Source organism: Cheilinus undulatus, linkage group 17, assembly GCF_018320785.1.
Source record: "Cheilinus undulatus linkage group 17, ASM1832078v1, whole genome shotgun sequence".
Taxonomy (NCBI): domain Eukaryota; kingdom Metazoa; phylum Chordata; class Actinopteri; order Labriformes; family Labridae; genus Cheilinus; species Cheilinus undulatus.
The window spans coordinates 3,588,282-3,610,334 of NC_054881.1; the positions used below are offsets into that span (position 1 = coordinate 3,588,282).

The 22,053-nt window shown below is 40.1% G+C and overlaps 1 protein-coding gene across 1 annotated transcript in view; it reads right to left on the reverse strand.

Annotated features, from left to right (window-relative positions):
- Positions 1-22,053, reverse strand: part of crybb1 (crystallin, beta B1) — a 39,682-nt gene that overhangs the window by 15,868 nt on the left and 1,761 nt on the right. Inside the window, exons 2-3 of the mRNA XM_041810921.1 lie at positions 716-1,070; positions 356-499 (exon numbers count right to left, since the gene is read on the reverse strand). Coding sequence (XP_041666855.1) covers positions 356-478 — 123 coding nt within the window. The 5' untranslated portion in view covers positions 479-499; positions 716-1,070. The remainder of the gene's footprint in view (positions 1-355; positions 500-715; positions 1,071-22,053) is intronic.

Sequence of the window (22,053 nt, forward strand, 5' to 3'; positions counted from 1 at the left end):
CAGCTGTTTGTCCTGGTGTATGTTTTCTTCTTCAACCATTTAAAAAGCTGTCAAACTTATTTCAATAAGTTATTTGAATTAAAAAAAACAAGCAAATCAAGCACTATCCTGTGGTCAAACATGCCTTTAAAGGGAATTTATCACAAATCAAAAAGACTTACAATAACTATTCCAGTAACGACCTCACTGTGGACTATTTAACTGCTTTATCTGCTATTATTCTAAAATCTAAGTGAGTAAAATCAAAACGACCAGAGAGATTTGATGTGAGAATGTGTTTTCTTTGTAATTTGAGTGAACTGTCCCTTTAAATAAAACCAGAGCTGGTGTAGAAAAGCAGCGATCGTTGACTCACTCTGAAGGTTCCCAGGCTGGGCTCTCCAGTCTTGGTGGCCTTGCTGGAGGCAGCAGGGGCGGGGGCTCCCTTGTCCTTGGCATCGGCGCCCTGGCTCGAGGCAGACTTGGCAGTCTGAGACATGGTGAGGGGCTTCAGGAAAGTCTGGGTGAGCAGAAATAGAGGTGTCAATGGAAAAATTCAGAGGGAGAATGGTGTGAATGTTACCAGAGGGGATATTTCAGGAATGTTTTTTGCGATTTGGACTAAAGTTTATGAGGGAGGCTTATTTGGGCTTCGTTTTGGGCGTTTTTTCCTGGGTGTGGGCCCGGCGGTGAATGTTATGGATGCTCTTGTGCGTGCGTGTCTGCGTGTCCTTACCTGCGTTAGTATAGCTTGCTGTGCCGTGTGAGGGAGGCTGGCTCGTGCTGGTCCCTTCAACGCCCGACCCAAGCTTTTATACTCTGGCAAAGGCCAAACGTCGAGGCTCAGCGCACAATAGAAAACCTCTCGTCATCACTGTTCGTCTGCGCCAAAGCCACCGGGTCATCGCATAGCCTAGAAGCGCCGCCGGCCCCTCTGGCCTGCCTGTAAGCGTTTTGCTGTCAAAGGAAACCACTGACTGAGGCAGTTTGTCCATGTGTTGGTGCTGGGAGGGCTGTAAGCTTTAGATACACGTAGAGAAGAGGAATGCAAAGGTCCAGGGGCCACAAAGAGGTAATCCCTGCTCTGTCACCTACACAGGCACACAAAAATACAACATATTCTCTGAAAACAAAGACAGAGCGTCTGAAACCACACCTTCATCCGGTCCTGAGGAGAAAAACAAGAAAATGAAAGAGAAAAAACACAACTTTAGCACAACCCAGACTTAAAAGTTTGCCGTTTTATGTTTTAGTTTTAGAAGACAACTGCAGTGCTATTAAACCAGATTAAGATGTTTAAACCATTATGAACTCAAACTATAAGATGTAAATAAACAGCAAGAAAAACCCAAGAGAAGTTCTATACTTAGGGAAACACACTTAAAGCATTCTACTCGGTCAGAAGGATAATCTCATGTCTGTTAGCTTTGCAGTTAGCCTGGTAAAGCTCTAAAATTAGAGTAAACAGCTAGCCCAGCCCTCTTCAAAGTCACGAGAACACACCTGCCAGCCCCACTGAAGACCTGAATGGACCAGAATGTGGCATGGAGAAATTTATCTGCATTTCTGTGCACAGTATGCAGCAGCGGACACGTGCCGAGGCAGGGCTGGATGCCAATGGGCAGTTAGACTGCCACAAAAGTTGTTTGGCTAACGGCTAAAAACAACACACGTACTAGCCACAACCTGCTAGTTCCATTAAAGTATATCAGCTCTTTTTTATGCAGTTTGCCTATTAAAACCCTCCAAATATTCCCCTGCAGTTTGAATATACAAACCCCAATTCCAAAAAAGTTGGGACATTGTGTAAAATGTGAACACACATCACAGTGATTTGCAAACCCTTCTCAACCTTTATTCAGTTGAATGCAGCACAAAGGCAAGATATTTAATGTGTAAACTGAAAACTTCATTTGGAAATATATTAACATTCTGAATCTGAAAGCTACAGTTAGCTCCAAAAAAGTTGGGACAGGAGGAAATTTATCACTGTGTTCCATCACTTTTTCTTCTAACTACACTCCGTAAGCGTCTGAGGACACATTTAAGTCTATAACCTGAGCCCTAAGCTGTTTTTAACTATGCTGTCTGCCCTGGACTTGTCTTAAAAATCTTGTAAAAAATCAACCCGATGGATGTCTAGATGTTCACAGTCACACCCTGTCCTAAAGAGACATCAGGATATAAAAATTGTATTGGGCGCATATTTGGCACCGAGGCTTTCAGGTTTCATTTGCTGTATTTAACATGGAGAACGCATCGAGTGATAGATGGGAATGTTGTAGTCCACCAACGTTAAATTTAAATATAATAATCACATCTCTAACATCCCCCTAGGGATTACTTACTCCCACCTTTCCTTGACCCTGTGATATTTTTCAGTGGGGTTAAGGAAAAGTGGATAAGGAAGGACTTAAGACGTATTTTTTTGACGTTTCAGATGAAGCCCCCGTCTTTTATCAATTCTCAAGCGGCATCCCGAGTCACCAATTATCAGTCTTTTTTCTTCAGTCTTTGGTCGAAGCAGAGGTAGTCTCTGACCTGCCATCTTAACTCTTTGGGCACCAGAGTTTTTGCAAGAAAATATTCAATTTTGATATCAAGATTTCAAAAGGCTGTAGCTTGAAAGTGGTTAGAGATAAAGGCATATTGTAAATGAGAAAAATCTTCAGAATGACCCAAATTTTGTGATGGGACTAAAATCACTCATCTAATTTGCATATTCTGACATCACCAGGCGGCCCCCATCGCCACTGGCTGTGAGTTTTCTCCCACGGCTTCTAACATGGCTGCCCCTACCTCCGTGGTGTTTTGATCACCACACCGGACGGACGCGCCGTGGGTGCCACAGGCTCACTGTCAGTCTCACCCATAGTTTCATCGGATGACTGAACGTCATGTCAGAGGGTGAATATTCCCCTATTCCTCCCGGCATTGTGAGTATTCTCGCTCTCTTTCACTCTGTTACACTCCGACTACAACCATCGCTTCCTCGTCTCCTCAAATGGGGATGGCTCTTTCAAAACTCTCTCTCCAAAACTTTGAATAGAAACATACCCACAAATGCTGCTGGGATTGAAGTTACTCATGACCGCCATCTCCTGGTGTAAAGTATTAACAATTAGGCACCATATTTGCAGCTAAAGCCCGTTTAATTCAGCAATATTGCTTGTCGCAATTTTGCAACTTTGGCACTTAAAGGGTTAAAGACTGTCCCAAAGGTCCTTAGCTGGTCCGAAGACCGTAGACCGAGGACCGAAGAAAGAGATTTAAAGACCATGAGAGCCAGCTTCAGGAACTCTTTTTACTCTTTTACACGCCCCCTTATTGAATATCACTCTCTGGTTGGACGCTACTACAGTCAATGCAACTTCACAATACCAACAGAGCTAAATGATAGAGGAGAAACAGAGCTTATAGCATCTGATAAATGGTCACAACAGACTCTGAACAAAATATAAACTTCAGAAGTTTTAGGAGTCAATAACTGAACTGGGTGGGATTTATAAGGTGTTTGAAAAAAGCATTTACTGTGAAATATTGAGAATTAATTCAACTAAATAAATATAAAAGAGTGACTTACTATGGAGTTTAATTTTTTTTTTGTTATTCACCATCAAACATAAAACATGTTGAAAGTTCATAAAATCAAAAGAATCCGATCTAAACACTTTCTTTACCAAAGAGAGAAAGTTATTTCTGTGTTTATTAGGTAATGAAGAGAAGTAAAGTCTGACAGAGCAGCAGTTTGTTTGTCAGTAAGAAACATGAATAATTAGGATACAAATAATTTTAGAATAAAGCATTTGTAGAAAGTGTCTACATGTTTTTTTGATAGACTGCAGGTTTCTCTTCATGTTCAGGTGTTTGTGATCCCACACTGAGGCCAAACACTTTAAATGTGGATATTTGATTAGAATACATACAGTACAAATTTACACAGACACAATCAGCTGTTTATGCTTCATGATCAGCTGATTAACGATCAGCTGACTGATGACCAGCTGATTGATGACCAGCCCGCACTGTCATCATAAACTGACGTTGCTTTTTTGGGTCATTAAACATTGTTCTTTGGTCTTCAGTCCTCTGCTTTGATTCCTCCAGTCTCTCCATGAGTCTCTGGTGTGACGGACTAAGAATCAAGCCAGAGACCCAAGCCTTAAAAAACAGGAAGTGAGGGGCGCAGGTGGCCGAGTGGTTAAGGCACGCCCCATGTATGCAGACAGCCCGGGTTCAAATCCAGCCTGAGGCCCCCCACCGCATGTCTCTCCCCCACCCTTGTCCCTGTTTCCCACTCTATCCCCTATCCTCCTCTATCAAATGAAAGCACAAAAATGCCCAAAATAAACCTTTAAAAAGAAAAAAAAACAGGAAGTGAGACACAGCCATCATTGCTGTTGACGTCAGTATTTGTCAAGTTCTCTTCTTGTTTCCTGAAACTTTTGGCTGTTGTCTGATTTAATTTTTGACTGCTGAAGTAAGTTTTGTGTATTGGTTTTCTTGGACTAAATAAGATGTTTTTTTGGGTCCTTTTCTTGTTTTTTTGCCATATTTTAACACCTGCACACAGCTTTTACCATCAGAATTTCAACTCACAGTGTCTACCATCCTTACACTTTACAAAAACAGTGATTTTTCCCTCAAGTTAACTGATTTTTCTGGCGTGAAGGTGACTGATATCAAAAATTAGACTACTTACATGCTGCTACATACTAACATGTCCCAGAAGAAGGGGGATGAGACCAGAGAGGATCACTGAGCTAAGGGGCTAGCTGAACATGGAAATTCTAACATATTATTAAGACAATAAGCATTGTGGGAGAAGAAACAGAACAATGGTGTGTTTGCCAACAAGTTAGTTCTATGAGGCATTTTGTAAAATACGAATGGCAGGAAGTGGCTCCAGTTTGAGAGCCAGTTTCCTTTCTTCCATTTTTGTTCTTATTTAATCCACATTAAAACAGCCAAACTGGTAACGAATGAAGAACCATATGGGAGCCAAGAGACCAGCTCCTATAGCTCAGCTGAGCCAAATGACCCAGATCTCTAAAAACAGACAGATCTCTTATCAAAACAAACAAGACTAGACGGACACTGGCTGAGGAAACGGACAAAATCAGGGTTTACTGTGGCAGACTGTACTAGATGAAACTGGACAGGTTGGCTGACTACAGGTGCATCTCAGAAATCAGAATATCATAAAAAAGTTCATTTTCCCGGTGATTTAACTCTAAAAGTTTAATTTCACACTCAAAGTGAAATATTTCAAGACGTTTTTTTGTTTGTTTAAATCTTGATAATTACGGCTCACAGCTCAAAAAAGAGATTTAAAAAACACACTCTCAAAATTTAAGAATATCAAAAATCACCAGTGGAAAAAGATTTATGATATAGAAATGCTGCCCTCCTGGAAAATTCTGCTCATTTTTCTCTCAGTTCTTGGTCAGAGCTTCTTTAGGATAAATTCCTGCCTCTCTGCTCGTGTCATGGAGCCAGTCAGTCCTGGTCCTGCTGGGGTGTTATGAAGCCCAGGTTGCTCTGATAGCAGCCATCAGCTCGTCTGGATTGTTGAGTCTGGTGTCCCTCATCTTCCTCCAGAGATTCTCTACCGCAGGGGTGTTACACTCAAGGCCCGGGGACCAGATCTGGCCCATGGTACAGTTACACCTGGCCCGCAAGATCTTATCATGTTCTTATTAGAACTTGCCCTAAAATACGAGGTCTGCAGATTTCCTATGATGTAAACTTAACCTTGATTTTATTAAATATCCTTAAGTCATAAAAATGTGAAAAAATAAAGAGTAAAAATAATTACACAAAAAGACATGTGGTAAAGGAATTCATTTGTGGTTTTATTTCATAATTTTCAATTTTGCATTACATAATTATGACTTAAATTTATTATTTGGACTTTTATCTCATATTTTAACCTTTTCAACTTATATTTTTGACTTTATCTAATAATTTTAGCCTGGCTATTTATAATTTTGACTCTTTATCTCATATTTTGACCTTTTCAATTTATTATTATCTCATATTTTAACCTTTCAATTTATTATTTTGACTTTTTATCTCATATTTTGACCTTTCAATTTATTATTTTGACTTTTTATCTCAGGTGAGATGTGATGGCATCTGTGGTTCAGGAGTGGCTCTAACCTTCCTAAGCAGAAGGATGTTCCAGACCTCATCTCTGTCATCAGGCAAATCCATCTTGAAAAGCTCCAATCCAACACTGTTTGTGCCAAACTGAAAACTGGACAAATCAGCATCATTTAAGGAGAACAAGGTGATAGCTATGGGCAGGATTTAGTTATACTAGCTGGCTCCCTTCAGTGAAGAGATTAGCTCGAATATCGCTCTAGTATAGCATTATCCTGACCAGAACTTGACCAGGTTTCCATATGAAATAAAAGATAATAATAAAAACTCTAAAAGCTTTTCATGATGTTAAAGAAGTTTTCATTCTTCTGTTGACTTGCTTTGGCATGAGTTGGTGAACATTACAGGTGGGGCTTGCTGCTGTGTCCAATGATGGCTGCCATTGGTGGCTGTTAGCTTGGATGTAGCTCTAATATAGCATCAATTTGACCAGAACTTGACCAGGTTTCTGCATGAAATAAAAAATAAAAACAACATTCAAAGATTTTCATGATGGGAAAGATGCATTTGCTCTTCTTGCTGACCTGCTTCGGCATGGATTTGAGAGTTGCGGGGGGAAAACGTTAGCTGTTGTGTGAGTGGTTGTGTACAATGGCTGCTAGTAAAACGATTAGCTGGAACGTAGCCACAGTGGCAGATTTGTCAGAATTGGAACACATTTCTTTATTGAGACAAGGGCAGAGAGCCACACTGAAAGCTTTTCAGGACAGAAAAGATGTTTTCACTCTTTGCCCAGTTTGCTTCAGCGTGGGTTTGTGAATATTACAGGTGGGTTTAGCCGGCATGTCCAATGGCTGCTGCCACAGTAGCTGTTAGCTTGGATGTAGCAGTAGGAAAGCTGCAGTTTAATTGGAAATGGACCACATTTCTTCTTAAAACAAGAGCACAGAGCCACACTGAAAGCTTGTCTTGGCAGAGAAGATGATTTTCCATGTCTCCCGACTGGCATTGGCATCAGTTTTACTCACCAAGATGCTCCACTATTAACAATCTATGGCAGCGGTAACCCATTGAAGAGAAACGCATGTGTACAATGTAATTTTGTCTTGTGGCTCTGATTGCCCATCATGGATGCAATAGACAGGGCTTTGCTCCAATCACCTTCCAAGAATTCGTTTTATAAAGTCCTGCTCTTCTCAAACACTTTCTATGGGGGCTTTCTCAGATGAATGTGAAATACATCGAGGCAATGGATGTATGAAATAGTCTATCTGGCGTGTCAGGTTGGAGTGGCTCCACACTAGGAACTCAACACTTGTAGACCATCTCCTGGACCCGTCTGTATGGTGGCTGTTGGTCCACTGACTCCAGTCTCAGTTCTTGTGAAGCTCTCCTAAGTTCTTGAATCTGCTTTGTTTGACAATCCTCTGAAGGCTGAGCTCATCCCTGCTGCTTCTGCTTCTCTTATGATACTTTCCCTTTCCAGTCAACTCTGAGAACAGTCTGCTCTTTCAGCACTGACCTTCTGTGGCTTACCCTCCTTGCGAAGGGTGTCGATGATTGTCATCTGGACAAGAGTCAGCAGTCTTCCCTATGATAGAGGTTGTGTGAACAGAACCAAAGTGAAGGAAATAACTGACAAGAAACGGGAATATTCCACAATTTTCTATTTTAGAAATAGTGGATTTTTGTGTGCTGTAAACTGTAGTTAAGATCAAAACAACAAAACACTTTAAAAATATTTCACTTTTCATGCTAAATAGAGAACATATTTAATATATTTCTCACTTTAGACAGAGGCTCCATGTCTGCTGTCATTTGTCTGTGAGCCCTTCAAACTTTTTTTCTAAATGTGTCCCTACATTGGGGACTTAAAAGTAGTTTAAACAGTTTTCCCCCCACACTTTGAACAGTCCACAGAGCCTCAAACAGCACAAAATGCATGTATTATAATAGCGCTTCCCTAGGTAGAAACCTTTTCTCCCCCTCTGCAGTTCTTCACTGTGACATGAGTGTTTCTATAATAACAGAAAAAGAGTAAAGAGGTGCAGGTTATTTAGAGGAGATTATAAAAATCAGATCAGGAGAAACAGGGAGAAGTCATGCTGTACATACACTGACTAAAACAAATCAAAGACACTGACACGCTGCAGGAATAAAATAATTTCAGGGACTAAAAGTAAGACCTTAAGATCAAAAACAAACAGATACTGATGCAATGTTCTAAGAATTTACAGCACTATAAACACTGTGTCATAATCTTAGCTCTAAATGAGCAGCTGTCTTCAGAGGTGAGATAAAGAATGTTGTTGTAGATGATAATTCTGGGATTACAGCAGGATTATTTGTTTGGATTATGTCACCTCAGTTCTGATTATTCCCACCATGGAAGCAGGATTAAACAGTGTTTGATACGTGGAGCAGATTAGGTGTGGACTAATCCTGCTGTGTAATCTGTGTGGGTCTCGTTTGAGGCTGGATATCAAAACTCTGCAGGTTTTGGCAAAAACTGAAATATGTCCAGTGTCCAAAAGCTGCTCTGGATGGACTAGAGAGTAAAATTAGAGCAAATACATCCACAGTTAAATAGAGAAAAATGACATTTCTGGCAATTTTACAATAGTTAGACAATAGTTAACTCCTTTTTAAGAGTGTACTTGATTTCTAAAGTAAGCATTACTCTTGAACCTTTCTAAAGAAAAAGAATGATAATAAATTAAAATGACTACTTTCATGAACTTGTGTGACCCTGACATTCCTAAAAGCACAGAGTTATTCTCTGAAATATGCTATCTTAGAAATTTAATGGAGCCATTATAGAATGCCTTTAGAAATTCATGTTAAAATTTGATGCAAAACAAACCAAATATGACAATAGCAATGGTTCCTGAATACAGGTTGACCTGGCAGATTTCAAAATGGCCATTTGGAGACTCTAAATGGACACCTGGTAACAAAATGAGATTACAGCTCTTTAGGGATAAATAGATGAAGATTTGACAAGACAAGACAAAAATGGTGGAACACTGTTTAGTAAATTCACCTTTAGAGAGCAGTTTTTATTGAACTGACTCCTATGTAGGTTCTTTGCAGTCAGGATATTCTGATGACCCCCTCTTATGCTGGCTTCATGGATCCCATTTCACCACCGCAACACTTCTGTCGAGAGCCACCAAAGCTGGCATTAGTAAGGGATTGCTTTGTACTTCTAATGCACCTCTGTGATGGTCAGGGTGGAGTAATCACTATAAACAAGCCTACAACCTCACAGTATAACTAATGTGTATTTTATCATCCTTTTCACCAACTATCACCCAATTACCCAATCTCTTTTTGTCTTCTAATTACCTCCGCCAAGGAGGTTTTGTGATCTGCATGGTTTGTTAGTTAGTTAATTTGTTAGCAACATAACTAAAAAAGTTTTGGACGGATTTTCATGAAAGTTTCAGGAATTGTCAGAAATTGCATAAGGAAGAACTGATCAGATTTTGGGACTGATCCGGATCACCATCTGGATCCAGAATTTTTTAAAAAGATTTTGTACTATTGGGAGATAGGGTTAATGGCGGAGGTCTGCGCTGTTACCACTTTACACCAGGAGATGGCGGACATGAGTATCTTCAATCCCAGCAGCATTTTTGGGTGTGTTTCTATACAAAGTCTTGGAGTTTATAGAGTTTGAAAGACGCACGCTTGGTCGAGGAGACGAGTCGGAGCGTAACAGAGAGAAAGACAGCGAACTGTAGCGAGAATACTCACAATGCTGGAAGGAATAGAGAAATATTTACCCTCTGACATGACTTCCAGTCATCCGATGAGACCATGGGTGAGACTGTCAGTAAGTCTGTTGGCACCGGCAGGCAATGCTTCCACCATGACAGTCCACACGTAGCAAAGCCAGTGCTTTGTCTCACCATATTTCCACCCCACTGGGGAGGGAGTGATTGGCAAATTCAACTTTGGGAGTGATCCAGATCACCGTCTGGAACCAGGAATGTTTTTAAAGGATTCTTCACTGTTGGGAGATAATGGCAGAGGTCTGCGCTCTCCGAGGGCTTTTCTAATTTAATATATATCACTTTCAATGTCTCTAAATGCCCTTAATGTTATAAATGTTTTTAGCACAGTGAACTGCTGTCTCTGAATCACTGTAATTATTTCTTTAGTGTTTTATTGTTTGTTTATTGTTCTTTAATTTAATGTATGTACAGAGCATAATCTATACTGCATGTGTGAGCATACCTGGCCAATAAAGCTGATTCTTTGACAATAGTTGATACTATTATCAACACGGATGTTTAACCCCTTAAAGCCTGTTGTCGCATATTTGATACATACCTTTATGATACCTTTATCTAATCAATATGATCATAAATTACTAAAAAAAACCCTTCTAAATACAATCTGAAAAATGATAAAAATGTCCTCAAGTGGATTATAAGTTACCAAAAACACCTAAAGTATTAAATGATATCAAAAAAAATATAAATGTTAAATTTTATGGAAATTTTGATTTTTTTGGGGGGGGGGATTTCAGTAGAAAGTCAAATAAACATTTCATTTCCAAAAAATAGAAGTTTCTGGCTATAATTTGTATTTACAGGCTTTAAGGGGTTAAATGTAGCTGACTCCTAAAACCTCAGTCCTATTCCTAGTCCTATTTAAAGCTTGGGGATGAACACATTTTCAACAAATCTCGGTTCTTAAAACAGACATTAAAGTTTGAGAAATGATGATGAATAAAGAAAAAGAGTCAGCTGATGTAGGTCTGTTGGTCCAGCCTAAAAATCCACAAACTTGTTTGTTCATATGGCCAATATTTACAGCTGATAAAGGCAGATGTTATAAAGGTTATTTTTGGGTTGTTATGCCTTTATTGACAGAGGACAGTACTGGAAACAAGTATGAGAGAACTAGGGAGAGACATGCTGGAAAGAGCCACAGGCTGGATTCAAACCTGGGCCGACTGCGTACATGGTGGGCATGCCTTAAACCAACAGACCATCTTTGCCCTATACAGAGTTTTAACGTTAAATATTGTTGTAAATATTGGCAGAAATGTTCATTTCATGTTCATCATTTTATTTAAAAATGCAATTGCTGCCATCCATGTGCTTGCAAGGTTTTAAGTTTTGAAACCAAAATGACTACTGAACAAGATAATCAGAGAAAAGATTGTTTAACAGTAAAGTTATATTTAATGCCTTAAACTGTGGTGTGGAGCCGGTATCAGACAGAGGGATTAACAGCACACTGCTAGGGCATTTCTGAAAACTACATTTTAACTGTCAGATCCATGTAAGTCAGCAAATACAAAGCTAGACTAGATGTTTTATCATATAAACAGGATAAAATAAGCAAAGAAATAAATCCTCTCAACAGGGGGCACCAAATCAAGACAACACAAACATTCCTCACAGGAGCTTTAATTCAAATAAAAGTAATGAATCTGGGCTCCTGGGTGATCTACACATGAAAACATAAACACCAGAGTTTTTCATCCTGCTAGTCTGCTAGTATTTCCCCTCCCCCACCCCTCCACTGACAGCCAGACTGCAGAAAGACTCCCTACTATGAGGGACAACTGTGAGCAGGCAGGTCAGAAAACTTTCTGCGTTGGTAGAATTTCAGGATTTAATGTTTGAATGGGCTAGATGAGATCTATGAATCTATATTAACTGTTATTTTGTAGACACTGAAAATGTATGGATGTTTTTGTGTGATCTGTGCCTGTTGTAACACTCTGCATCTTTTATTTGTGTCAATATTAACTAAAGACCCCGAGAAGAATGGCCTCTAATTTATGCTGAAGCTAATGACAGGTGATCTGGCATGTTAGATTAGAGCTGAGCTGACATTAAAATTTGACATTAAACATGGAGAGACGTGTAAACAGGAGTGTAATGAGTGGGATGCCTCATAAGAATCAAACCCTTCTATTCGTCGACTTTCCAAACTCTCCTGAATTTCACAATGGTATTTTGGAGTTTTGCACAAATCAGAAATAACATGCAGTTGGGATTATACTGGACAATATTGCAATTTGCAATTATGATACAAAACATGAATGATATCATAAATGTACTTGCAGATGTTTGTCAAATGTGAAAAATAGAAGTGCATGCTGTTTTGAGAGTCAAAGCTAAGATAGGAAAAAGAGATTTTGCACTGTGCAGCATTATTGGATATGGTTAAATTTGCTGATAAATAGTGTGACACTTCAATATTTCTCCTGTTGCCTATTTGCTTGTGCAGGCTGAGTAGGTTCAGTTGGGAAAGAAGCTAAAAAAAAAACGACGTCTCGAGGCGCGCAGATGGTTGGGTGGTTTAAGGCGCGCCCCATGTGTCTCTCCCCACTCTCTCGTCCCTGTTTCTGAGTCTATCCACTGTCCTCCTCTATGTAATAAAGTCCAAAAAATAAATCTTAAAAAAAAGACGTCTTGACACAGTGGAATAAAATGCTGTTTTACATGATCCAAAGCCTCTTGAAACAAAAGCAAACTCTCACCAAAGATCTACCGTGGACTACGATCTCCCTACAACTTTAACTGTCCAACAGTTAGTTTGAAAACTTCACATGTTGGCTTCATCAGAGAACTGAAACATTTTTTTAACAGCAGCTAATAATGGTTAATAATAATAATAATGATAATAATTATAATAATGGTTAATAAAAGACAAAGACTACTTTATCAGAATTTAATAAAAGTCTGATCCACTTTTCTGCATTGCTTCCTTACAAGGACAGTTATTTTGAAGAGGATGTTAAAGCATGCAAGCGTAGCTCACTGCACAAATGTTTAGCATGCACGCCAAAGGAGACTGGTTCAGCTGCCACCCTGCTGTGATAAAAGCTGCAGAGCAAGATCCAGGTAAACTACTGCCTTTATTTTCTCCATTGTCTTTGTGGCAGTTTCATGCCAGGACAGCCAAGCCTTTATTGGAAGGTGCCATCAAAGTTGACTCAGTAAAGGACAACAAAGTGCCTGGTGCCAAAACAGAGCAGAGTCAAGCCTACAACATACAGTATGTGGAAATGCACCATAAAAGGATCTTCCAGCCCTCTGTTGTCAAACCTCGTCTCAATACACTGGTTTACATCTGTAACATTTTCTGCTTCTTTTTATCAATAAAATGAAACTTAAACTGTATCTTATTCATTTAAAATTATTCATCATCAGCACCTCAAATAAGCATATAATACCTGCTCAAATTCATATCAGCTGGCAAAATGATTGAGTTAAACACTGTATTAGGTTTAAACTGACAGTCACTAGACAATAATGGCATCAACACAATCATGATTAGATCTTTATAAATGATCCAATAAAAGTGGCTGAACAATTGGTGCATCTAGCACAGACTGGATGCATAAATTCCTTTTGGCTCAGAGGAAATAGAGCTGTTGTTTAGAAAGTCGTGATGCCCGTACAGAGCCTCTGCTCTGTTGTTTACAACTTGATTATGTAAGATGGCACACACACACACACACACACCCCCACACACCCACACACACCCCCACACACACACACACACCTACACACACACACACACACACACACACAAGTGGTGGACAGCAGCAGAGACTAACACTCAGTACGTTTACATTCATTTAGAAAAAGTCAAGTTAGTTCGATTAAAATTGGGATTTTAAAATGCATGTAAACATTTTAGTCTGACTGGAATTGTACTATGTTAATTTTTTCAAAGTAAGATTAAAACACCTTCATAATGTGGTTGGATATGGATTTATTCTGAGCATGCTCCAGTTTCCATGTCATACTTTGACCAAGGAGAGCATGAATGCATGAAAGATGCCACGGTGTCATCCACCTTCAGATCTCAGTTGTAAACTAGTGTTGTGTCGGCACCTACCTCCCACTTTTTAAAGGCAAACTGTGACCCAAAGTTTTTAAAATTTTCATTCATAATCAAATGTTTTGAAGGAAAAATTCTTGAGATGGAACAAAAGATCTAACAAAACACAGAGATATAGATAGGTCCTGCAAAAACATTACACTGCAGATGTTTTGCCACACTTTCTTTTCCAAGCTAACATCCATGAACTCCTGAAAACAGCTTTTGCGACCCTATTTTGGGTCCCCATTCACCAGCTGAGAAGCAAGGAGCTGGAGAGATAGTGTGCATTGTATCTGTGCCAAAACTATAGAACAGAAAATGCACAAATTGTAGAGCCACTAGGGTGCAGACGGCCCAGCAGTTAGGTCACACCCCATGTGTGCAGGCGGCCTGTGGCCTCTTTCCCACATGTCCCACCCCCACTCTTTTATCCCTAAGTCCGACTCTATCCACTCTGACTCCAAATAAAGGCTTGAAAAGTCCAAAAATATACATATAAACATGTAGAGTGCTGTAAGACGTTTTTCCATGTTTTCACCATTTAACATGTAGTATTTATGACTTGTTAAAGCCCACTTCTGTGTTGAAGCTACACAGCAGCGTAACAGTAGCCCTGAACCCTACACGTGCACCTCCTCTAAAATGTAACAACACGTTGAGATGATACAGACTGAGACCCTGTGATTGGTCTGCTGAGGTGCACTGTGAGACTGCCAGGCTCTGCGTAATGTTTTCAGGCATTTTGTCTGTACTCTGCTGTGAGATAAACAGCTGCAGGCGAGGTACAACCAGTCAAATCTACTTCCTGGCATCTGAAAATATCAGATGTGCATTTCCTTCTCCACGTCTCTCTTATAGGCAAAACAAGTGCAAAAAAAAACAAACAAAAAAAAAAACCCTTAGCTGATTCAGCACGCTAACTCATCTGTACTTTCCTCCTCTGACATCTCCTGTTTTTTCTGCTTTGCAGTAACAGCAGCATACTTAACTAATGATCAATACTGTGCATGTGTGCTAGCCAAATCGAGCTATACCGGTATCTTTACTTGATTTTAAATGTAAACATATTGACCATGTCTCTGGTTGAGTTACAATAAACTGAGGAATGTTATCTATTTAAATGTCAAAATTCTTAATCATGCATGACTCTAATCTTTAAAACAGAATGAAACTGATTGAAATGCAAGGCTTTAAGTGTAGATAGTGATGTAGCAGAAATGTTAACTGGACCTCTGCCACTGATGTTATAAAACCCTGTGATGTGCCAGTGTGTCACAGACTCATCAGAGGAAGTATTTATGCACACTAAACGCTTGAACAAATGGCCCCCTGTCTGCTGTCAGGACTGTCTCTGCTTGTGTGTCTTTCATAAGAATGTGTTGTTATTGGAAATCATCTCCCCCTAATTAGGCAGAACAAATAAATGACTTCAACCTAATTTGTAACTCTGCCAAAAAAAAGCATGTCCACTAAAAGTAGTTTTTGTCACTGACAGGCTCTGAAAAAACTTCTTATTTAGGAGTAACATGCAACGACTTCTCTGACAAAATAGCATATATTTGTGAAAAATAACTGTAATAATGATGGCTGTCCACCTGTTATATTTATCACAACCCAAACTTACCATTTCCAACATGTCAATCTGTTAAACAATAGTACCGTTAAAAAACAACAACACAGGGGCACAGATGGCGTAGTGGTAGGTCTTGCCCCATGAATGCGGGCAGCCTGGGTTCAAGTATGGCTTGTATCTCTTTCACAACATGTCATTCCTCACTCTCTCCTCCTGGTCTATCTGTCCAATCTCTGTCTCATTAAGGCAAATAAGTCCAAAAAATAAATCTTGGGGAAAAAAACACAACAAGATTGTTCAAGGGCAGACCAGCAGCTCCCTAGGCTGTGATAATGTAATGTTCCAGTTGATCTCAGAGCCTTTATAAATTCCAAAATGCCTTTCAGATTTGCCATCTCAAATGCTACCTGAAGTTTGAATTCTGACCTGGAAACCCTAAGGAACTTCAGTATCCCAACTTACCAACTTGTACTGGGTGAAACACAGTCAGCGAAGGTGTGGCATCATTCCTAACCCCGTCATCTGACTTCTAAGGTCAACTGAACACAGCAGAAGTGTTGGATTAACCCGAGAGATGTCAGCCATTTGGTAACTGAGGTCTGAGAACCAGACTGTAAACATGTTCATTTCTGCTGTAAAAATGGACATTTTATCACGGGTATGTGATTTCTACTGCTTCTGCAGACCGCCTCCAGTGACCACTTGGGGAACTGCAGTTTTTAAAACTTTCATAGCTTTATTTTTCAACCATGGAGGCTGGCACTTAAGCAAATCCCATGTCCATTAGGTTAAATTAAGGTATAATGTTTTTTTGACAGGTGGAGTCAAAAGCCTGCCTTAAACTGAAAAAACATTGAAAAAATCAGTTATGATTTTTTCAATGTGAGAGACCCAAATCCTGTGACAAATCATCACTGATATTACCGTTTCCTTTGTATAGTGTGTGGTATAGAATGAGAGGATCAACACAGCCCAACACACACTCACTAAGCTGCTCTCAACTGGTGGGTCAGGATCCAAAAGTGGGTCGCAAAGCTGATTCCAGTGGGTCACAATGGGCGCCTTAAAACAAAGCGTGGCAAAAAATCAATGGCCTGTGGAAGCCCTTAGCCAGCATACATCCATTTATTCTATTTTACATAGTTTTCCTCTGAAAATTAGTGAAATTTGGTAATTTTCCTGAGATTTCAACCTTATGATCTCCTTTTCTCAGGACACCAAAGCTGGTTTTCCCAAGATTTCAATTTAATTACTTGTAGAATTGCCAAAATTTCCATACTTTCAATCTAGAAAAGAGTAAAATAAAATGCAAGTATGTCCTTCTGTAACAATGCACTTTTAAAAAAACATCAGTGTTTGGTCTGATCTCTTTGTTCCATCATGTTTTTCTCGTCTAAGGTCTGGACCTCAGCAGTTTCATTAATGTTAATAAATTAAATAAATGAAGTTTTATTGATAAGACTGACATTATGCTGTCATAATCATGACATGACACCTGTCATTAACATGAATAGGGCTTCATGAATGTTGCCATTAAGCATCATTCACTAAATTATGACACCTTTACCACAAATGTCAACTTATCATGATTATGCCTTCAGAAAAAATGCCAACTTTTCGGTAAAGGTGTCATAATTTAGCGAATGACAATGACACTTAATGGCAACATTCATGAAGCCCTATTCATGTTAAAGCCAGGTGTCATGTCATGATTATGACAGCATAATGTCAGTCTTATCAATAAAACTTCAAATAAAGTGTTACCAATAAATGTTAATAAATTTAAGTTTTTGAAAATGTTAAAAATTTGAGTTGCACTTTCCCATTTGGAGTTGGTGGTAGATTTTAAAATTTTATTGTTTGTTTTTAAAGCTCTTAACGGCCTAGCCCCCCAGTACCTGACTGAGCTCCTCCACTACCATGTCCCTGTCAGAACACTGAGATCGTCTAGTCAGTTGTTGTTGGTCACCCCCAAAACAAGGTACAAAACCAAAGGTGACCGAGCCTTTGTTACGGCTGCCCCTCGACTCTGGAACAACTTGCCCTGGCATATCCGCTCTGCGGAATCAATTGAGGTTTTTAAATTATCTCTCAAGACTCACCTCTTCTCCCTGGCTTTTGATCAAGGTTAAGTGGACGTCTGGCAAAATCTTAACTAATTTTTAACTTTTAGTATATATATATTTGCACTGTGTTTATGTATCTTGGTATTGTATCTGCACTGCTTTGATCTGTACAGCACTTTGGTCAACCCCGGTTGTTTTAAACGTGCTTTATAAATAAAGTTTGAGTTGAGTTGAGTTGAGTAGATCCTGATGTTTGGCCAGTTGAGAACTCTTGCATTTTGTTCACCAACTAGATTCTAAGGCTGGTCTCGACTACAAAAACTCCAAATCTCACAGGGTCAAAATTGTCTGCAGAGTGAGAAAGCTAATGTGGCTAGCTGTTAGATACCTGCTAAATCCACTGCTGTTGCAATTTTTGGTCCAGATCCCTCCCTTGTCAGTTGGATTGTGGTATACTTCTAAGGAACACAAAAAAATCTTTTCAACATATCAACAAGTTCGTCCATTTCTGACGTCCATCTAACTTTATGCTTCCTGTTTACTATCATTGCCACGGCAGTGTTTTCAGTTTGCTTCCTCCTTCGGCCAGCTTGCTTCCTGATTGGCTATTGCTCCATTCCACAATGATTCCACCTGTACTTGCTCAGCTGTTGTCGGTGCTAAACACAGAACAGAATTTCTGGTCATAAGAATTAAACGTTATCAATATTTCGTGAATCGGAGCGCCTTTACACTTAACACACCATAGGATAACCTAGCATGATAATTTAGTGAACCATCAGAAGCCCTTGTTTACAATGGTCAGAATGGAGGATTCAGGCCAACAACTGGCCAATTATCAGAAGCGTGTGGCGGGTAAAGATAGTGACTTATTGTCTGTTTCTGGTTTAACAAGATTAGATGAAAACCGAGTATATGTCTGATCGCAGCTATCTGGGATGCCTGTTGAAATACCTAACTGAATTGTGTGTTCTGGCAGAGTGATTAGTGTTGGGGTGTGTAATACTGCTTTCCCACTAAAATTAGCGCGTAAACACGGGTTTTTTAAAACCCGCTAACAATCAGAAAGTGACTCCTTTCCCATTGCCAGCAGACCCAGGTCTGATCGCCAGCAGACAAGCTGCGTGGCAGTTTTTTTTTTTCCTCTGGTGCATCAAGCTGATGTGATCACGTTGATGACATCGTCATCAGCGCGCCGAAACACAGCTAGGAGCATGGAAGCCATGGACATGGTGGTCAACTGTTTTCCATACTTTGTACTTTTGTCCCTCTTTAAAAACATACAAACTCAGCGTAGACTGAACGACATTCGAGCGTTGATGATACGAAGGCGGATGGAATTTGTTGCTGAGATGGCAACACACACTGAGTCCAAAAAACAACAATGCTCATCCCTCAGCTGCCGGCGTCCTTTTGTTGCCCCAAGTTACAGGCGCGATACTATGACTTAGGCAAGTTACGCCAAAGTCATCCCGCGTTCACCTGGGTGTGATGTTCCCACTGGAGCCGATCAGAGGCGAGCCGATAAAAACCATTGCAGGGTCAGTTGATGCAGGTTAGAGCCTTTCCCACTGTCAACAGGAGCAGATTGTGAGCGTGTTTAAACGGGTTTTTCGGCCAGTGGGAAAGGGGTATGAGTGTGCTCTCCCTAATGTCTGTGGGTTGGGAATTGAAGGACCCTAAAGGTTTAAACCAAGCCCTGTTGGCAGGAAACAGCTAACCTGACACGCCTGAATACACAGTACTTCACAATCATCTGGGAATGCTTTCACAGAACGCGTTTGGGAAGAGCAACACTTTTCAGAATATCTTCAGAAGATGATTGGAGGATTGTTCTGTCTGTCACATTCATGACAATCAGAGCAACAAATGACGTAGTGCGCATGCGCTACTCTTGTGCAGGCTTCACGTAAAATGATGCCAAGGCTGCTCAGAACGCTGCAGAAACGTCATCTGTTTTAAAAATAAATGTAGTCCAGTTCTGATGAAACTGCTGCTTTCCTGCAGCTACATCTGAGTTATCTGCTACTGCGGCAGCAGCCCCTAGATACACCAGAAAAGCCCACCGTAAATGATCGCAAACCTGTGCCAAAACAGAGTGGGAGAAGAGGGAAAACATCTTTTCTGTCACGTAAAGCTTTCAGTAACATTTTCCCATAACTATCACATATTGATGCTGAAGCAGGTCGGCAGAATAACGAAAACACCTTTCTCAACATGAAAAGCTTTTAGGGTTGTTTTGGTTCTTTATTTAAAACAGAAATTGCTAAAGCCTTATCTGAGGTAATCGCCGCAGAGGAAGACATTACCGACAGCTTTCAATAGAACTAAATCCCACCTATAGCGCAACTCTGTACGTATGGCTCTGAAAGTAGAGTCAGTCAGCCAGTCACATACAGACCCATGTGTAGAGCTGACCTCAGCTGTCAGCCAAATATGTATTTTTCTATTTAACAAAAAGACTTATCTCTGTAAGGATCCTCTATGTGGTAACACTTCAAGTATCAATCTGAGCCTGTCGGTGACAAAACAACAACTTTTAGAGGATGTACTTTGTCGCACCAAGATGACCCAATCCCTTTTTGCAATGTTGAAATTTAAAGAACAGAATTTTCTCAAAAAAAGCTCCAAGCCTAAAAAAATATATTCCTTTACAGAAAAGAAAATCAAGCCAAAAATAAACTAGAATGGCCATCTGAGGCGGCAGACCCATGCCTAAGTAGCGCCACCGAGGAACTTATGCTCCCATTGATTACTGTGGTGTTCAAAATTTCGAAGTCTGAGAAAAACCGAACGGGTGCGCGGATCATCATCAAAATCTAATCGATTCTTCCCTGTCACTATCCCAATATTCCCTGAAAGTTTGGTGAAGATCCGACTTTCCGTTCTCGAGTTATCTTGTACACATACAAACAAAGAAACAAAGAAACGAACAAACAAAGATACGGAACCCTTTACACAACCCCCTGCCGATTTCATCGGCGTGGGTAAAAATGCACCGATTGTAAAAATCAGAGCAGATGTTGATACCGATGTTAAAAATAACAGTTTAGGGTCACAGATGGCCTTGTGGTAGTGCCCTACATACACAGGTGGCCTGGGTTCACCGGCTCTGGCTCTTTCACCACATTCTCTCATCCCTGTTCTGACTCTATCCACTGTCCTAGCTCTCAAATAAAGGCTAAAATTAATCCTAAAACAACAACAACAACAATAATTTAGCCAATGGCAGATAGGAATGCTGATGATTTTTTCATCACGTTTCTAAGTGTATCCCTCTTTAGAGTTCCATGATTTCTTCTTATGTCTGACGATGAAAACACATCAGAGTTCGTCCAACAGGTCACGTCTTCTGTCCAATAACAAAAAAAAGCGGCTTGGTGTGCCAAATTCCAGCTGATACAACACAACGGATAAACATCTGCTACTGAGAGCCACGATGGCTTATGTTAGTCAAATCTGCTGGTACTGAGCCAAACTGACGCATCCGTACATCCCTATCAAAAATACTTGTTTACCTATCAATAGGCTATTCAAAAGCTTGATCAATAACTAACTTTAGATAATCTAATAATTGTTGGAGGATTTTTCTGGTTTGTGTTTCCTAAACTTGATGCTTTTTCAAAAATATCTGTTTAAAAATAAAGCTTTTTCTGGTTCTGGAAACAGTTCATGATATTTTCATTAACGCTAACTAGATTAGTTAATAGAGAAATAATCATTAGTATTAGTGATCAATTCCAGTACAGCGTATAAATAGCTACCACTCTCCTCTCTAACCCTCCCTGGTGTCCTTGTCTCCCTGTACTTTCTCCTCCTCTTGTCCCGTATCTCGTCTCTCTTATATTCCTCTCTCTCTCCTGTGTCCACTGCTGTGGGTGATAATGTGGTGTCTGCACTTCTGCCCCTGCACAGATTAACCACGCTTTTGTCGGGGGGGGACAAAGGGGGGGGAAAAAAAAACTCCCCTCCCTCGCTGCTGAGCCGGGGCTTTCAGCATGGCCCCCTGCCAGGGGAGGCTTTAAAAGGGTGGGGGCGCGTGGCTCCTCTCACTCTCACGGCAGGACAACCGAGGAGCATCAAGGCAAGGTGAGTCTCTGTCCCTCAGCGAGCAGACAGTCAGGGCCAGGGTACCCACACACTAGGGTTGGGCGATATGGAACAAAAATCTCCACATTTCTAAAAATACCAAATAGTTGTCAAAACACAAGAATTATAAACTTCGATAAAATTCTAGTTAAACACCACAGCAACAAAAATAAAAGTCCTAGACACCCAAACAGCCAAAATTTTATTTTTAACAGCCAAAAAACTCCTCCGAGAAATTGTGCAAAAACATTGGCGACATTTCTGTTTATTAAAGCTGTCATAATTTTCTCAATCGTTCTTTAATACCATGGTCAAATCTATATTATTTTAATGATAAAACTACAGAAACGTCATGATCTTCAGTCACATTTTAAACCAAAA